The sequence below is a fragment of the Pelecanus crispus genome, chromosome 1 (assembly GCF_030463565.1).
Source record: "Pelecanus crispus isolate bPelCri1 chromosome 1, bPelCri1.pri, whole genome shotgun sequence".
NCBI lineage: Eukaryota > Metazoa > Chordata > Aves > Pelecaniformes > Pelecanidae > Pelecanus > Pelecanus crispus.
Genome location: NC_134643.1, coordinates 50237554 through 50255379, shown reverse-complemented (window position 1 = coordinate 50255379; position 17826 = coordinate 50237554). Strand labels below are relative to the sequence as shown.

Genomic DNA, 17826 nt, shown 5'->3' with positions numbered 1-17826 from the left:
AATAAGCATCTTTAAAGAAGTCTTTGCCATGCTGGACTTGATGGCGTTCTGTGAAGTGTGGCTACCTGATGCTTTTGCTCTATAGAGTTATTACTCCAAGATGGACCATACAAATGTGAAGAAGGAAATAAATGTATCAAGTCTACTTCCTGAGAGCTTTCCAGAAGTTTTCCTTAAGATCTGGCCCTCTCTTACTACTCTCTTCCAATGTAAATGAAAGCTATAAGCTTTAATTTGTGAAATAAAGATGCAAGTCATATCACTTAAGATATCTAAACTGTAGTATCCTGTACAAATGTGTTTACATATTTTTATCTAACATTAACTCACACTTAATGTGAAATCCTGCTGTTGGTAAGTGATTGAGAAGTACCAAAATCAAGATTTTGGCAAACTGTGGTGTCTCAGCATTTAAGTGCTCACATAGCTTTTTAACCAATGTGGTGTCATGTTGGTAGCAGTAAAGTACCTGCTGTCTTAATCCTGGAGAGCTGTTGCTTTCTGTTCTTCAGAAATGCTATGGAAAGGTTTGTCTCCTTGGATCAAGAACAGCCTACAAATGCCATAAGGTATCTCTGGGTACATTTGCATTTAGCATGTTTTGGCTTGATCTGCTTTTGAAGCCAGACTCTTGATGTCCAGACTCCTGAAATTATTTCAGTACGTGAACTGGGTTCCTCATACCAAACTGAAAGTAGCCAGCTCTCATGCCTGACCTGCTAGTGAATGACAGTAGACCAATTTTAGGCTGAAAAAGAAATTAGTAAAACGTGAGGAGTGCAAACTTCTATTCCTCTTCATCAACGGAGTTGTAAAGTTTAGTGCATGCATGTGAAGCACTGCTGCGTACAACACCTCTTAGATAGCAGCAGCAGTCTCTTGTTACCCTGTTGTGTAGTATGGAAAGGCAGTCTCCATTCTCAGGGAAAAGGGCTGTAGTTTCCTACAATCAGGAACTGAACTGAGTTGAATCCTGTTTTACAGCAATCTGCAAGGTTTAAGGCCTACTACTACTCCAAGCTAAGTGGGTGTACGATTGTAGATGGCCATGATGCACTAAGCACCAAATACCTGCTATACTGCAGGATTCGCGTCATGTGCCTTAATGTAACAGGCAGGTTAACACATTGGAATGATGAGTGTCAGCATACTAAAACTAGAAAGGGTTAGATGCCCTTTCCTGCAGATTGGTTCTGCTGTACTGAGGACTGTGTGATCAAGGCCTTTCCCTTTCAAAAAGATTTGACAGTAGTTCTGCAGTCAGTTAAATACAATCACTAACTTGATAAAAGTCTTTTTTTGGGAGTGTGAGAGCAGCTCGTAAACACAGCAAGGCCTCAACAGTAGAACATGATAATTATCTCGAAAAACGTTAAGTAAGATGAGTTCGAGCAGTGTCCTCTACCAAGATGTCATTTTGGCTCTAAATCACTATATGAACCTTTAGAGAACCAGCCTCTCTGTCAGGTCAGCTGCTATAAATTTCTCGGAGGTAGTACTGGAGAGCTCTTATAAAAGTAGAAGTAGGTCTCTTTTGTCAAATTCAAGTTGTAAGTATAGAAATGGAGACATTTATAATGGAGAAAATCTAGGTAAGATCTATGCAGAAAACTGCTACATGTTACCCTAGTTCTAGCACTCTAAAATCTCGTGTGTACTCCTGCAAGGCCCTATGACACTTCTTCCTATTCAGAAGCTTTCTTTATGATATGAAATGCTGACTTGAGTAATTACCAGTGGCTTCACAGCAAGAGTACAGGTAGTTCCAAAATGCTACACAGTGGATGAGTTCAGCTTGTATAATTTCGTGCTTTGAAGCTGTTGACAATGTAAGGCAATGTCTGTTTTCAGATGAAATGTGGATCAGACCTACCTGATTTGAAATGAGAAATGGGAACTGTCCTTTACCAGTATTACTAAAAGAAGACACTGAGCAGACTTTACTGCTTAGTATTTAATGTTTATTATGTTCTTTACATGTGTACAGATGTATACAAATGTGAATAAATGAATGTTTGACATATCTGTAGTAGCAAAAGTTCTTCCTATATTCTGAAGAGATGGACCACCATTGGTATTTCCACAAGTCTACATAATTTTGATTGTCTAGTAACTTCTACTTCTAAACTTCTAATAAAATTTGTATATGAAGCTTTAACTAGTCCCATGCCTAATATTTTTCAAACTTAACCCCAAATAACATAAATTACCCTAGTTAAGATCGATAATGAACAATATCATGGCAGTAGTTTTGACCTCAGGACTGTAGATTATGAACTACAAAGTTGCCAGCTGTGTGGTAAATGTAGCAAGTTCAGTAATGGTGCATGGTATATTATGGCAAATACTAAAAATGCTTTTTGTCTTTGCTAGGCTTGTTTACTCATCTTCACTAAGTGGTTCTGAGAGTAGCTTGACTTTATATAGCCTTGTTGAAAAACACTTTTCATTCTTCAAAGACAATTGCTATATACTTCTGAGGTTCTGCATCTTGGTACCCTGTGAAGGGAGGAGGAAAGTGGTACCACTGACATTATGTAAATACTTTTCCAAATTCTGCCATGCTAAAAGGAAGAGGGAAATAATATCTGTTGCAAAATAGGATTGTGGTCTAGCCTTTTGGAATGGCCGAGCTGTCCTGAGTTTTTCTAGATCCTCTCATATAGCTTGATTTTTCAAAATGGTCTTGCAGTGCTGTTGAGAGTGAAAGTAAGCACCTCAAAGCTTTAACTTCAAGAAATATGGTGTTATGGCTAACCAGTAAAATTGTTCCTTTGTATTAAATCTCCAACAGTGTGAATTCAAGGTGAATCTAAGAGTATTAGAATAAATCTAATTTATTGTATACACTACGAGTATGTTTAATTTGTTTCACTTTTTCAAAAGATCTGCACGTAAGATTTTGCTTTTCAGTTACATGATTACTAGCAGTTGTTAGCATTTAAAACTGAGCTTTGCGGTTCAGTAGTCTTTGCAAAGTGTCTTGAAATATCATGTGTTGGTTCTAGGAAATGTCTGTTAGGTGTTAAATACCCCACTTATTATGAAAGCCAGTTGCAGTGGTCGCTGTTTTTATTGATTACCTAGTGTGTTTGCAGTGCCTTTATCACTAGAGCAGTTGGGTTAACTACTAAAAAAACTGCTACTAGGAAAATCGTTGTCTTCAAGCAGGTGCAGATCATAACCTTGGGGGCAATATGGTTGAAGTATCCAGACCTTTGCTCTGAACATGGCTGGACGTTTGGCCAATTTTGCTTTGAAAAATGAGCTAGTGGCTTAAATACTGAATGGCGGGTTGCAGCTGGAAAATGTTGAAGGAGTAAACAGGAGGTGTACTTGTGGAAGACCCTGAGTGCATGACCTTGCACTGAACATACTTGGTGTTCCTTTATTTTTAAGGACTTGGCTAACTCTTGAAGCATGCAGTGCCTTTTAATGAAGGCCCCTCACTCTTGCCTGCTAGTGCCCCTTAAGGATGGTATAAGAGTTGAGACAGAGAAGAGGACTCTGAAAGAAAAATGCCATATAAGAAAGAAGATAGGTACAAAACTGAGGTGACAGTCCCTGCACAGTGCTAAACAGAGCTCTCTCTGTGAGAGGAGGTAGAAAGAAAGTGAAGCTTCAGAAGAGCAAACAACTGCTGTCCAGGCGGAAGCAGCATCAAGTGGCTGCCTCTCTCCACATGATGCCTGGAGAGCTTCACCAGGTTTTTACAGTATTTTATATCATAATTAAATAATACACAAATATAATATTTATAGTAGTTTATATTATTAATTATATTAAATATTTCATTATAAATGTTACATTAGTTGTAGGATCCTAGGATGTTATCTCTGAATACAGAATCCCTATAGTGGGAACCAGGACTGGCTTCACAGGCTGTGGTCATGCTAAAGCTGCATGGTGCTACTCAGTCTTGATAGCAGTAACTCTACTAATGATCTTGTCTTGCAAACTTGTTTACTTTGTACAAAGGTTTGTCTGTTACTGTTACTCTGTTGTTATGTCATATTAAGTGCAAGTAGGTAGACCATCAGCTTACTTTATATTGGCAAAGTGTGAATTATAAAATATATCTGGCTTTCTATAGTGACTCTGATTTAAGGATAATACTTATGTAATTGTATTTGAGATATGGCTTTTCAGTATTGCTACTGAAATATGGAGTGGGATTTGACTGCATGAATGGGAAACCCTCAATCACTTCTACTGTGAGGGTGAAGTGCAAATAAGTGTCACTAACTTTGTCTTATTATTAAATAGGTTTAAGTGGAAATCCAGCAGATATAGAAAGGAGAGAAGCAGTTTTTGGGAAGAACTTTATACCTCCTAAAAAGCCAAAAACATTTCTTCAGTTAGTATGGGAAGCACTACAGGATGTTACACTAATTATATTAGAAATTGCAGCCGTAGTATCCTTGGGCCTTTCTTTTTACCAGCCTCCAGGAGGAAATGAATCATGTAAGTAAACTTTTTAAAAAGTAGGTATCTACCTGTATTACAGTACTGACTTGCTTGGTCCAACATGCCTATACTGTAAATCTGATGGGAGACAGTAAGTCAACGGAAAAGCAGCTTATTGTTCCTTATTGAGACAACACTACTAGAACTCTCGCTTGCCTTAAAAGGGCAACATGAGATTTGACTGGTCATGATCTGGTATCATTCTGACCAAAATAATGTTAAAGGTAAAGTGCAAGCAGCAGCAACAAGGACTTGTCTTAGATCCAGTCATGTTTCTGTGCAAGTGGGTTTTTTTAGCTTTGCCTCAAATATTTAAGCAATTTATAATTTGCGGTCATGTGCTTTCTTTGGGAAGTCAGCAAGTCTTAAATTTTCCTTGATTTGCAATATGACACTGGTAATGTTCTAATTTAAGAAATGAAGCTATATTTATACTTCTAAATGGAAGATGAAGGGATCTGGCCTTCATTGAACTGAATTCTTGCAATGATATCTGGCTTGTAAAAGTAAAGGTAAAGTGGGAAGTGTTGAGAAAGCAGAAGGTGGTTAATGAATTGTCTAGTCTGGCATTCTTACGCCATCATTTAACAAGATAATAAGGACAAATATCTTTCTATACCCACTTATCTCATGTTCAGATAAACAGGGAAGTAAATTCTAGGTGGTTTAACTTCCTTGAGCTGCTCTAGCTTTCAGATTCTTTAGCTTTCTTCGTATGTTACCCTTACTGAAAATAAATGTAAAATTGTAAAGGCTAGCATGGAAAATGTTTAGCAACTATTAGTAGTTTCTTCTGTTTGGCAAAACTTTTCTGTTGTTGAAATAACTATCTATGTGAACTTTCTTAAATCTAAAACCTGTTTTCTACAGTATGTGGATCAGTAAATATTGGTGAAGAAGAGGAGGAATCTGAAGCAGGTTGGATTGAAGGAGCAGCAATCCTCCTATCTGTAGTTTGTGTGGTATTAGTAACAGCTTTCAATGACTGGAGTAAAGAGAAACAATTTCGGGGACTGCAGAGCCGTATTGAACAAGAACAGAAATTCACAGTCATCAGAGGTGGCCAAGTCATCCAAATACCAGTAGCTGACATAATCGTTGGAGATATTGCACAAGTGAAATATGGTAAACATATTTTTGAAGTTGAACTTTCTTTTATTTTTAAAAAAGTAACTGCAGTTAACATACCTAGTGATCTCTCGTAGGTGATCTTTTACCAGCTGATGGTGTACTCATTCAAGGAAATGACCTCAAAATTGATGAAAGCTCACTGACTGGAGAATCTGATCATGTTAAGAAATCTCTGGACAGAGATCCTATGCTGCTGTCAGGTGCGTAACATTTGACAGTTCTTGAAGAAAGTTGTTTGTTTCTGGGGGTAAACTGGTTATTTAAAATATTTGTGGTTAAAATCTGGCAAACTGGACCTTATCTAGGCTGACTCCTAAAAGTATCCAAAACCAGTGCAGCTAGTACAACGCTTGGTTAAAGTCAGAAGACTTAAAACTGACAAACATTTTGTGTAGTTGCTTATGGTTTTACTTTCCAGATGGTTTTGGCAATTAAAGCTCTAGGGGAGCACAGTGTTATATATACACATCTTACAGTTTCGTCAACGTGAAGTTTGAGAACTCATTTCCTTTGTGCTCTGCCATATAACTGCTCAAGTCTCAGTGGAGAATCTGATTCAATCTTTCAGGTACACATGTGATGGAAGGCTCTGGAAGAATGGTAGTTACTGCTGTAGGTGTGAACTCTCAGACTGGGATTATCTTTACCTTACTTGGGGCTGGAGGAGATGAAGAGGAGAAGGAGAAGGAAAAAGAGAAGAAGGACAAGAAAAGTAGGCATAATAATCTTAAATCCCTGGGGAGGAAGGGGTGAGATCCTGAATGTTACTGAATAAAAACATGTTCTAGTCATCTGGAGCCAGAAATCTTTTTTTTTAAAACTCATACTTTCAGTAGGTTTCACAGGAAAAAAAAATCTCAGGTCCAGTGACCTGAGAGTACACCACTACTACTAACTCATCACGTGGATTTTTAATTTAAACTTGAGATCTCATTGATCAATTAGAGGTTGGAAAGTTTACAACTCCTAACCAGCCATACCATGTATAAATTGTTAAAATGCCATCTTGTGTAATTCCAAAGTACATTAATGTCTAATAGCAAATATATGTTTATGGCAAACAGGTTATTACCAATAACTCAACCTAATAAATATCTAGTTCTGCTTTTGACAGATAGAAAATGTCCTGTATAGGGATTTCTTCTATGACACTTCAAGGGGAAAAGCTTTTATCATTGATATTGCTGAGTTTCTGGATATCTTAAACGTATACAAGACTGATTTTGATAAAAGTGATCAGACAGCTTGTTCTGCCACTCCTTTTCGTCCAGAGCTGAAACTTGGAATATTCAGCTATATACATGAGGCAAATCCCTAGTGGCACTTTTCTGTAAACTTTATTTTTGGAGGGATGAGGGTCTTGTAACACAGAGCATTTTGGAGCCCTTCTGTGAAGTGTGAAATGGGCTATCTTCCTTATTCTGAAGGACTTGCTCAGTAGCTGGAATGCTAAGGTCACTTTTCTAAGCCATAGCCTTTATCCTGAGAATCAAAGCTTAGAAATTTTAACCAGTAATGTTTTGATACTAGCTCTTACAAGGCATGATCAGGAGTGAGCTTCACCACGGTAAAAATTTTTGTAGAAACTGTTGTGAGGTCTACTGCATGGGACTGAGTCTGAGGATTCTTGGCAGAAAGATATACTCTTTCATCAGAGGAATCTGAAACAGTAATGGAAAGCCATACAGAAATGTGCTTAGGAATCTCAGTGCCTTCAAACTAAAGAAGCAATTGTTGAAATGTGTGCTCTGTGTAGGAATTAGGATTGAACTGTTCTTTTTGTCATCTTGTCCTAATCCACTTTACAGTTCTGACCCTTCATGAAACTTAAAGTAGTAAGCTTCTTCAGAAGTAAGTTACAAGAATTGTTACAAGAATTGAAAGTTCAAAATTAGTTTCAAGCTCAAGCATGGTACTGAAGAGTAAAAGTTGACTTGCAATGCTTCCAGGGATTAGTGTGGAACAGTTTCCAACCTTTGCTCTTTCCTTTACAGAGGAAGGAGGAGGAAGCAAGCAACAGTACCAGCTGCTCCAGGAGATATGGAGAAGATTATAGTTTTTATTCATATTCTGCCAGTGTCTATTATTCTATGAGCAGAAGTCTTTTTGACAAGTAGTGTTTTGGTGTATCCTAGGGCTTTGAATACTTGTGGGTTTTTTGTCTCCCAAGGTAGACAACTTCCTCTCTCCCTTAAGTTAGGTGCCTGATAAGATTCTCCTTGGTAAAACTCAGGTTAAACTAAATTAGCATCTCTGTGAATGTTAAGGAGATTAAAGTGGCTATTTTTAGTTAGCTGTGTATGGTTTGGTTTGGAGTGAAAGCAAATGTATGTGCAAGGAGTTAGAAGTAACTCAAACGTAGAACTTTGCTCTTGTAAGAGAGAAAGGAGAACTAGGAAAGAACAAATACTAAATTAGGAGACAATGATGAGTTCTTAAAAAGTCTGAAGCGTCAACTTCTGGAAAAGGTGAACATGGTGGGTTTTTTTTTCTCTCCTCAGGTGTTCTGAGGATGCCTGGGGGGAATCTTATATATAGAAACCAGACTGTGTCTACAATAATAATGTAGTGGAGGTGTTAAATGTCATGCCAGACAGGCTACTTGATAATTTGATTTTCTTCTACCTGAGTACTCTCATACATTTCAGTCTACATAACCTAAGTCCAAAGACTTAATGAATTATCAGTGAGACTGAAAAATTCTGGGGTTTGTTCTAAGTTCCTCAATTTTGTGCTTTCATTTCAGGTTATTGCAAATAGTAATATAACCCTTGCTTTCTCTACTTAGGAGAAAAGTTTATCACTTGCCAAGGTAGCATCTAAACCTTTTTATCTGAAAACTCAAACAAAAAAAGTTAGTGTGCCCCCCGGCCCCAATAAGCTACACATAATGTGTTGGTCTTCTAGTTACCTTTAATGTTTCACTCATTAATTTCTTTCATTATTTCACTGTCCTTCTTTATGATCTCTTGTTGAACTAAATTTCTGAAAAGAGGTAGGAGCGATATTTTATTATGAACTTGAACTATTCTTTTAGTGGTGTAATATTGGTATGTTGCCAACAGATTATAGTCATGCTTGCGTAAATAGGGTTAGAATAGATCCAGTAATCCAGCACTGTACCTCCATTAAGCTTTGGTGTGGATTTATAAGTATTTTATACTACAGCAGCTTCTGCAGTGGTGTACTGTTGTGGTTTAACCCCAGTTGGCAACTAAGCACCACACAGCTGCTCGCTCACCCTCCCCTGCTCTGGTGGGATGGGGGAGAGAATGGGGGGGGGGGGAGGGAGGGAGTAAAACCTGTGGGTTGAGATAAAGGCAATTTAATAGGACAGAAAAGGAAGAGAAAGTAATAATAATAATAATGATAAAAGAATATACAAAAGAAGTGATGCACAATGCAATTGCTCACCACCCGCTGACCAATGCCCAGCCAGTTCCTGAGCTGGGATCACTGCCCGCCGGCCATCTCCCCCCAGTTTATATTGAGCATGATGTCATATGGTATGGAATAGCCCTTTGGTCAGTTTGGGTCAGCTGTCCTGGCTGTGCCCCCTCCCAGCTTCTTGTGCACCTGGCAGAGCATGGGAAGCTGAAAAGTCCTTGACCAGTGTAAGCACTACCTAGCAACAACTAAAACATGAGTGTGTTATCAGCATTATTCTCATCGTAAATCCAAAACACAGCACTATGCCAGCTATTAGGAAGAAAATTAACTCTGTCCCAGCTGAAACCAGGACATGTACAAAAGCACTGATTCTGGAAGTGAGATCCTACAGTTCATTTACAGTAATAATCAGATACAGTTGCCAAGTGTTGGAAGAACAGAGAGCAAGACTGAGGCCACCAGAATCACTTCAATGTCACAAATTTCTTTCCTAGAAAAATGTTTAGGCAAGCCTTTAAGAAGCTTTCCTCACAAGTAATAAATGCCTGTATCAGTAATTTGTGCAAACTTAACTATGGTAGCATAACACTGCAGCAGTCTTGTATGGGAAAAGAAAAGTCCAAAAAACTGATGCGGGTTGTTTCTGTGAGTTGACTTATACTTTTAAAGCCTCAGTTATGTCAGCCCTCTGTCTCCAGTTTGTTCTACACTTTTTTAAAAAATGCAGTTGCTTGTTTCAGCATATGGTAATGTATGTGTTATGTATAAATGTAAACACTGAAATGAACTCTGCACAACCAATTTAAAACACAACTTGTTCCCCTTTCCAACAGGTAAAAAGCAAGATGGAGCTGTTGAAAACCGTAACAAAGGTAAATGCAGGTTCTCTGATCCTTTCTAGCAAGTCCTTATTTTTTGAGAGTGTATGTAGCAAATACATACTTTCCCATGAAAATGCATATTGAATACTTAGATCTGAAGTGCTTATGCTAAAGATGGTATAAGTGAATCTGTGCAAAACAAATGCTTAAATGAACTTGGTAGTCTTAACATAGCTAGATACTGCAAAAGTAAACTTTACCAATGATTTTCAAGCTTTCTTGTTGAGGTGAGTTAACCTTGGCTGGCTGACAGATGCCCACCTAGCTTCTCTCTCATTCCCCCTCCTAAGCAGGACAGGGCAGAAAATAGAATGAAAAGCTTGTGGGTTGAGATAAGGACAGGGAGATCACTTACCAGTTATCTTCACAGGCAAAACAGAGTCAACTTGGGGAAGATTAATTTATTGCCAATTAAAAATAGAGGAGGATGGTGAGAAACAAAAACAACTAAAAACACCTTCCCTGGTGAGGCCGCACCTGGAATACTGTGTCCAGTTTTGGGCCCCTCAATACAAGAAAGACATTGAGGTGCTGGAGCGTGTTCAGAGAAGGGCAACAAGGCTGGTGAAGGGTCTGGAGCACAGGCCTTATGAGGAGCGGCTGAGGGAACTGGGGTTGTTTAGCTTAGAGAAGAGGAGGCTGAGGGGAGACCTTATGGCTCTCTACAACTCCCTGAAAGGAGGTTGTAGTGAGGTGGGTGTTGGGCTCTTCTCCCAAGTAGTTAGCGATAGGACGAGAGGAAATGGGCTTAAGCTGCGCCAGGGGAGGTTTAGGTTGGAAATTAGGAAAAATATCTTTATGGAAAGGGTTGTCAAGCATTGGAAGAGGTTGCCCAGAGAGGTGGTGGAGTCCCCATCCCTGGAAGTGTTCAAAAAACGGGTAGATGTGGCACTTGGGGACATGGTTTAGTCTAGTCTACCCTTGATTGGTTTAGAGTAGACTTGGTAGTGTAGGTTAATGGTTGGACTGGATGATCTTAAAGGTCTTTTCCAACCTAAACTATGATTCTGTGATTCCCCACCCCCCCTTCTAGGCTCAGCTTCACTCCTGACTCCTCTACCTCCTCCCTCTGAGGAGCGCAGGGGGATGCAGAATGGTTTTTTTTGGTCAGTTCATAATGCTTGTCTCTGCTGCTTTTTCCTTCTCACACTCTTCCCCTACTCCATCATGGGGCCCCTCCCACGGGATTCAGTCCTTCATGAACTTCTCCAGTGTGGGTCCTTCCCCCAGGGCACAGCGCTTCAGGAACAGACTGCACAAGCGTGGGTCTTCCATGGACCACAGCTCCTGCCAGCAGCCTGCTCTGGCACGTGTCCTTCACAGGCTGCAGCCTCCTTCAGGGCACATCTGCCTGCTGCGGCATGGGGTCCTCCATGGGCTGCAGTGTGGATATCTGTTCCACTGTGGCTCCACTGCAGCCAGCACCTACGCCCAATACACTTGTTTAAACATTCATGTGCAGTATGTCATCTCTGGATACAAGGTACTACACGGTACTGGTGTTTAGTGGAGCCTGGTGTTACTAAGCTTTTTAAGTATCATTGATTCTGGGGACTCCTGAATGGCTCAATTTTATTTTTAACTTCTAGCTAAAGCTCAGGATGGTGCAGCCATGGAAATGCAACCACTGAAGAGTGAAGATGGTGGGGATGGAGATGAGAAAGACAAGAAGAGAGCAAATTTGCCAAAGAAAGAAAAGTCTGTTCTCCAAGGCAAACTTACAAAGCTCGCAGTTCAGATTGGCAAAGCAGGTATGATGTATCTGTACCCTCCTTATGTTGATGTCACAGTTTGAATAAAGCTGGAATGTGCATAGTTTGTGAGGGGATAACTTAAGTAATGCTCATCTACTTCATGCATATATTTTTCTATCCTGCTACTTTGGAACAGTCCACACACTGAAGCATCTTCCTATAAAGAGCTGACACTTCAGCGAGTTCTATTGCTTTATTTGAGCCACGTCCATTTTCCTTCACTGTTTTCCTGTGGTGTCTTGAGTGTGCTGCACAGCTTGCTAACAGCAGTTCTGATTCGTCTTCCCAGTTACTCCCAGTTCATTGAACATTGTGCTTACCTGCCATATTTAATCCCACCTTCAGCAGGAAGCAAGGTACAGACTGGCAGCAGCTTTCTCTACTGAATAAGTCAGCAGTACAATTGTTGAAGGCCTACCGGATTATTTCAGTTCTTATTCTGCTTAGTCAATTGACCTTACGTATTGGTCTCTCCTGTTCATAATTAGATCTACACTTTTCAATTAAATGGGAAGAAAAAAGGAAATATTTTAGAAGTTTCTAGGTGAAATGCATGAGGAAATACTTGCATTGGAAGTTGGAAGACCTTTGAGAACTACATCAATGTTTCCTGGCTTGTGTGTTTAAAATCTTAACTATAAACTAACTTCTGTAAAGGCAGAAGTATTTGCACTTGGTTTATCCACAGTCTGTATTGCCAATAATTTCTGAAAACTGTTTATTCTCTTTTTAACAAGGTTTATTGATGTCTGCAATCACAGTCATTATCCTTGTGTTATATTTTGTAATTGATACCTTCTGGGTTCAGAAGAGACCTTGGCTTGCTGAATGTACACCAATTTATATTCAGTATTTTGTGAAGTTCTTCATTATTGGAGTTACAGTCTTGGTGGTGGCGGTACCAGAAGGTCTTCCACTTGCAGTCACTATATCTCTAGCTTACTCTGTTAAGGTAAGTGGATAGATAGGGAACAGATCTCAAAGGTGGGTGGGTGTATTCATCAGTTGTAAAACCTCAGCTGAGATATGCTGCATCATATATATGTAACAGATTGGGAAGAAACTGTTCTTGTTTCCCTGAACTGCATAAGAAAGCCACCCCAGTATTTTTCTTGAGCTCTGAATATGCACTAACATGAACAGTGACCAATGACAGTCTGTTGTCACCGACTAAAGATGAATGGGTTTAGCTCGTAACATTGTAGCACTTAAAAAAAAAATAGATGTGTTAGAGTTTGTAAATACCAAACTCTTCTGTAAACCTGAACTTCTACCTAACTGATGTGTTAAGCAGCTAGTACAAAAGATTCCAGATTGATTCTCCTTGAGGACTGAATATTGTAGAACATAGAGCTTTCTATTTACTATACAGCATGGTTTTTAACTCATGCTCTTTGTTCTCTTAATTTTCTTATCACTTCAGCATGCTTGGACTGGTTATTGATCTGAATATCTAATTGTAAAGACAATGGCCGTTTAGGCTGCGTTCTAAAACTTAGTAACTTACAATACTAAGGCCACTACTAGTTAGTAGTGTATCATTTGAAGTTACTCTGCCTCTTAAAGGTTAAAATACTATCCAAACCTGTTAAGTAGAGAATTTAAAATGATGTTTGACCTATGAAATTTGTGTAATCCTCACTAGCATAGCTGAAACATTAGGCTCCCAGTTTGTATTTGATTTTAAGTCTGACTCTAGTGTCTTTGAAACGTCTATCATCTGGTGTTCGGATGAGTCTGTAACATAGCTTACTTGATCTTTCTTGTAAGCAGAAAGACTTTTTCTAATGTTGTATCTAGTAAAGCTCAGTCTGTACCTCTCCTCTATTTCTAAGTAGCATCATAAACTATTTGCTCGTAACAGTCTGACTAGTATGAGTAGTCAGTGTGGCATGCAGGTATAGGAGATTAAGACTGTATTTATGAACCTTGTTCAAAATGAAGTTTACTGTGACATGATAGACTTAAAGGAATCCTTACAGAATGTGGCAGCTACAAATTCTTCCTTTGTAAGATGCCAGATAACTTAAAGGCTGAGTGTCTTCTGAAACTGCTGTGTAAGACTGCACACCCTAAATGAGAATTTCTGAAATGTGAAGTAATGGTCATGGCTAGCTGTTGACTTATTTTATTTCCTTAGAAAATGATGAAAGATAATAACTTGGTGAGACATCTGGATGCATGTGAAACAATGGGCAATGCAACAGCTATTTGCTCAGATAAAACGGGAACATTGACCATGAACAGAATGACAGTGGTCCAAGCCTACATCAATGAAAAACATTATAAAAAAATTCCAGAACCAGAAACTATTCCAGAGAAAACTATGGCTTACCTTGTGACAGGAATTTCTGTTAATTGTGCTTATACTTCCAAAATACTGGTAAGTGGAGTTCTTCATTCTAATCAAGGTAACTAAACAACTTCCTCAAAAGATGCAAATTGTCTGGTGGCCATATGGTAGGCAGTTAAGTGTAAGTGTGTGGCAAAATGCAGTGTAAGGTGTTTTGTACCTGCTGTAAATTACTCAACAGTTCATTTGAGACTAAATTTCAAAAATAGCTTGTTTCAGTTAGAACTGATAATTCAAAGACACAATCTCAGGAAGATAACTTCCTTTAAATTCACAGTTGTGTCTAAATTTGTTTTATATGGGGGGGCTGTTTACCTTACTTGAAGAGCATCTTGGCTTGATTTGAGTGCTACTTCAAAGTAAACATGTAAAAGTAGCGTAACATTAGCTAGAATGTAATGAGAAAATGCAAGTACAGATGAGGATTTTGACGGGGGTTTATTCCAGATACTATTGTATAACATCTTTGCTCGTACCTTGTTTGAGACTTCCAAAATATTTTGAATTAAAAAGAATAATGGACTGTTACACATTATAAATACTGGACTATTTTAGCACTTTTGTGTGCATCATTTTCTGCAACTCTGAACATAACTTCCCTGCTGTAGTTATTCCAACATGTTGCATAACTTATATTCCTTAAGGCAACAAAAACAATAATTAGGATTTAGCTTTAAAAAAATAAATAAATTAGCACTTCAAGATTTAGTAGAAGCCTCCACTATGAATGCTTTGTACAGGAATAGCAGTAAAAACCCAGTCCAAAAGCTACTTTTCAGCCAATAAAGATGGTACCTCTGCAAGAATTTCCTCAATAGCCATACTTGAGGCAGCACATCAAGATCATCAGCACCGATTTCTCTGAAACAAGACTGAAATACTACTAATGAGTTATAGCTTGTGAGGAGTTTCACAGTCTATTTTCTAAAGACCTTTTTATGGGGGGGTGGGGTGGGTGGGAATTAGCTGCAGGTAAACTGAGCAGGTCCCTTACTACTACAGTTTTAATCAAATTTTATCCAATGCAGTCAGAGTTAGTCTGTTATACAAAATTACAGAAGGTTGAAAGGGACCTCTTGAGATCATCTGGCTCAATTCCCCTGCTCAAAGCAGGGCCAGCCAGCTCACACTGCTCAGGCCTATGTCCAGCCAGGCTTTGAGAATCTCAAAGGATGGGGAGTCTGCAACTTCTGGGCAACCTGATCAAGTACTTGATCACCCTTAGAGTAAAAAGGTGTTTCCTTATGTTCAAATGGAATTTCAGAGTTCCAGTTTGTACCCATTGCCTGTTGTGCTCTTACTGGGTACCACTAAGAAGTCTGGCTTGGCAGTCTTTACCATTGCTCTACCTGCCTGCCCTGTTCAGTCTTTTAATAAACACTGATAAGTTTCTTCCCCAGAGCCTTCTCTTCTCCTGGCTGAACAGTCCCAGCTCTCTCAGCCTCTCCTCATATGTCAGGCGCCCCAGTCCCTTTATCATCTTTGCAGCCCATGGCTGGATGTTCATGTGTCTTGTACTGGGGAGCCCAGAACTGGACATCTTAAAGTACACATTAAAGTGAACATTTTGAAAGTGTGAGCAAGTCCAAGATCTTGCAGCTCTGAACAATGAAAATGGATCACTGACTTATGATTAATATAGTTCCGCTCTAGCTCTTTGGGGCATGTCAGGCTGAGTAAGTGCTTCTGCCTTTTTATGCTACTAACTACACTGCAATGTTATAGCTATATAAGCTCAGAAATATCTTGAGAGAAATACTCCTTTACTTATAGCGCTAGTACGTGCATAGTCCACATTGCTGAGATAAGAAACTTGTCTGGTATTAAAGGGTTGGAAACTTGTTTCTGAACTCTTTCCAATTAAATAGGCCTGGAAAACAGAATTTGTAGTGAGACTTAAGAAACTTAAAGACTTAGTTTATCCAGTAGAAGGCTAACAGGTGATGTGATCATAGTCTAAGTCATTGAGGAAGAGTTATTACAGGAGAGGATACTTTAATTTAGCAGAAATAATGCCATTTAGCTTGCTTAAATCAGTTTACTTAAACTTATCTGTACTTTTAAAATGCAAAATAATTATTTCAGGGATTACACTCAGTTGATCAGATAGATATGTCAAGCAATGGAAAATGCCTTTTAGGAGGGTCTTGTTGGGATTTGATACAAACTTAATGGGTGATTTTTGAGTCTGAGAAAGGGACTTAAAAACCCTAAACAGGTACAGAAGTTACTTATGAAAGCCAGCAGTATGACTTTGGCTCACGACTCATAGGAGTTTATAGAGTAATAGTTGCAAAAGTGAAACCGCCATCCCAGAGATAAGCTTGGCCTTAGCTTCCTTGTTTTCTAAATGCTGTACTTCAGTGGTTCATAAGTTAACCTTCTAATCAGCAAAGGTTCTTGTTGTTCTTGCAGCCTCCTGAAAAAGAAGGTGGCCTACCACGTCATGTTGGAAATAAAACTGAATGTGCCTTGCTGGGATTGCTCTTGGATTTAAAACGTGATTATCAGGATGTAAGAAATGAGATACCAGAAGAGGATTTGTACAAAGTGTACACCTTCAATTCTGTTAGAAAATCTATGAGTACTGTGTTAAAAAACTCCGATGGCAGTTTCCGGATATTCAGTAAAGGTGCCTCTGAGATAGTTCTTAAAAAGTAAGAGCAACTACTATTGTACTTCAGCACTTAAATTTGGCTAAATGTTGTGATAGGTGAGGAGACTGAAGTGCTAAACAACATTGTGCCGTAGCCTGAGAAATATTTGTCACCCTATTCACAAACAAGTGCAGCAGTCTTATATCCTTGTGACTGCAGCCAGCTTCCCTGCTTCTCTCCCTCAGTTGTTTGACTTTCTACAGTAAGATGGACAATTAGCACTTCTGTTACTACAATTCTCACACCCTACCCCCCAAAAAAAAGAGCTGGTCGTGATTAATTTTAACTTGTGAACTCTGCTCTGATACAGGAAAGTGTCTATGAATTGACCTATTCTCTAGTTAACCTATTATAGTTTCAGGTGTGGTTGTTCAAAATGCTCACCCATCTTCCAGTAAAGTCCGAACAGCTGATATGCCTAAATTCCAGAAAGGACTTGTGCCTTTGAAAAGTGATTACTTTTAAGATTACTTTCAGCTTCAAAAGACTGTGCAAGTTGGTGTCCAAGTTGATCATTTTACCAGGAGGTTGAACTTGGCCAATAGAGAAACTTGAGGTTTTTTAATGTGACAAAGCAAATTGCTTCCTTATGCATCTGCCCATCTATAGAGGATTTATTAGAATGAGATTAGACTATTAGTGAGAGATTAGTCACCACTGGCATAAACCTTTAGATGTGAAGAAGACCATGGTAACTCCTAACTCTCTGAGGAGAGAAGTCAAGCATGTATGCATCATGTTCTTTAGGAACAGCAGCTGTAGCCAGTCTGGCTTTGGTTCTGATGTCAGACTATTTCTAGTCTGAGGAGTGCATAGATTATGTTCATCAGTTCAGCTTACCTTTTTGCTTGCTACTAGCCCCCCAAATCATTATCTAGGAAAGTACTAATGCAGTAAAGAAAAAAGATGAAATGTTCCTTCTCCTCAATTTAGTGCTGACAACAAAAGGTCAATCTTTAAAGGACTCTTGTTCCTTTTGATATGGAACTTAGATTTACATGTGAATTTTTTTCATAGCTAGATTTTAAGCCAAGTCTCATCAGTGAATAAGTATGCCTATATTTGCATTCCTTCTACCTGCAGAAGTATTTTGTACCTTATTATCTCATTGAGCAACTGAACTGTAGAAATTGCTAAAACTCATTCAGCCCAGACTCATGTGGTCCACTTGGCTTCATAACTGAGATAAGAAA

At 38.9% G+C, this 17826-nt stretch overlaps 1 protein-coding gene across 16 annotated transcripts in view; it reads left to right on the top strand.

The window, feature by feature from the left end:
• Positions 1 to 17826, top strand: part of ATP2B1 (ATPase plasma membrane Ca2+ transporting 1) — a 34536-nt gene that overhangs the window by 964 nt on the left and 15746 nt on the right. For 6 of the 16 annotated variants that reach the window (XM_075727155.1, XM_075727133.1, XM_075727125.1 and 3 more), the window contains exons 2-10: positions 4267 to 4464; positions 5338 to 5592; positions 5673 to 5798; positions 6167 to 6310; positions 9822 to 9860; positions 11459 to 11620; positions 12361 to 12575; positions 13764 to 14006; positions 16392 to 16633. In XM_075727155.1, the coding sequence (XP_075583270.1) occupies positions 4267 to 4464; positions 5338 to 5592; positions 5673 to 5798; positions 6167 to 6310; positions 9822 to 9860; positions 11459 to 11620; positions 12361 to 12575; positions 13764 to 14006; positions 16392 to 16633 (1624 nt within the window). The remainder of the gene's footprint in view (positions 1 to 4266; positions 4465 to 5337; positions 5593 to 5672; positions 5799 to 6166; positions 6311 to 9821; positions 9861 to 11458; positions 11621 to 12360; positions 12576 to 13763; positions 14007 to 16391; positions 16634 to 17826) is intronic. The other 10 variants (XM_075727206.1, XM_075727170.1, XM_075727223.1 and 7 more) reach the window with 8 other exon arrangements.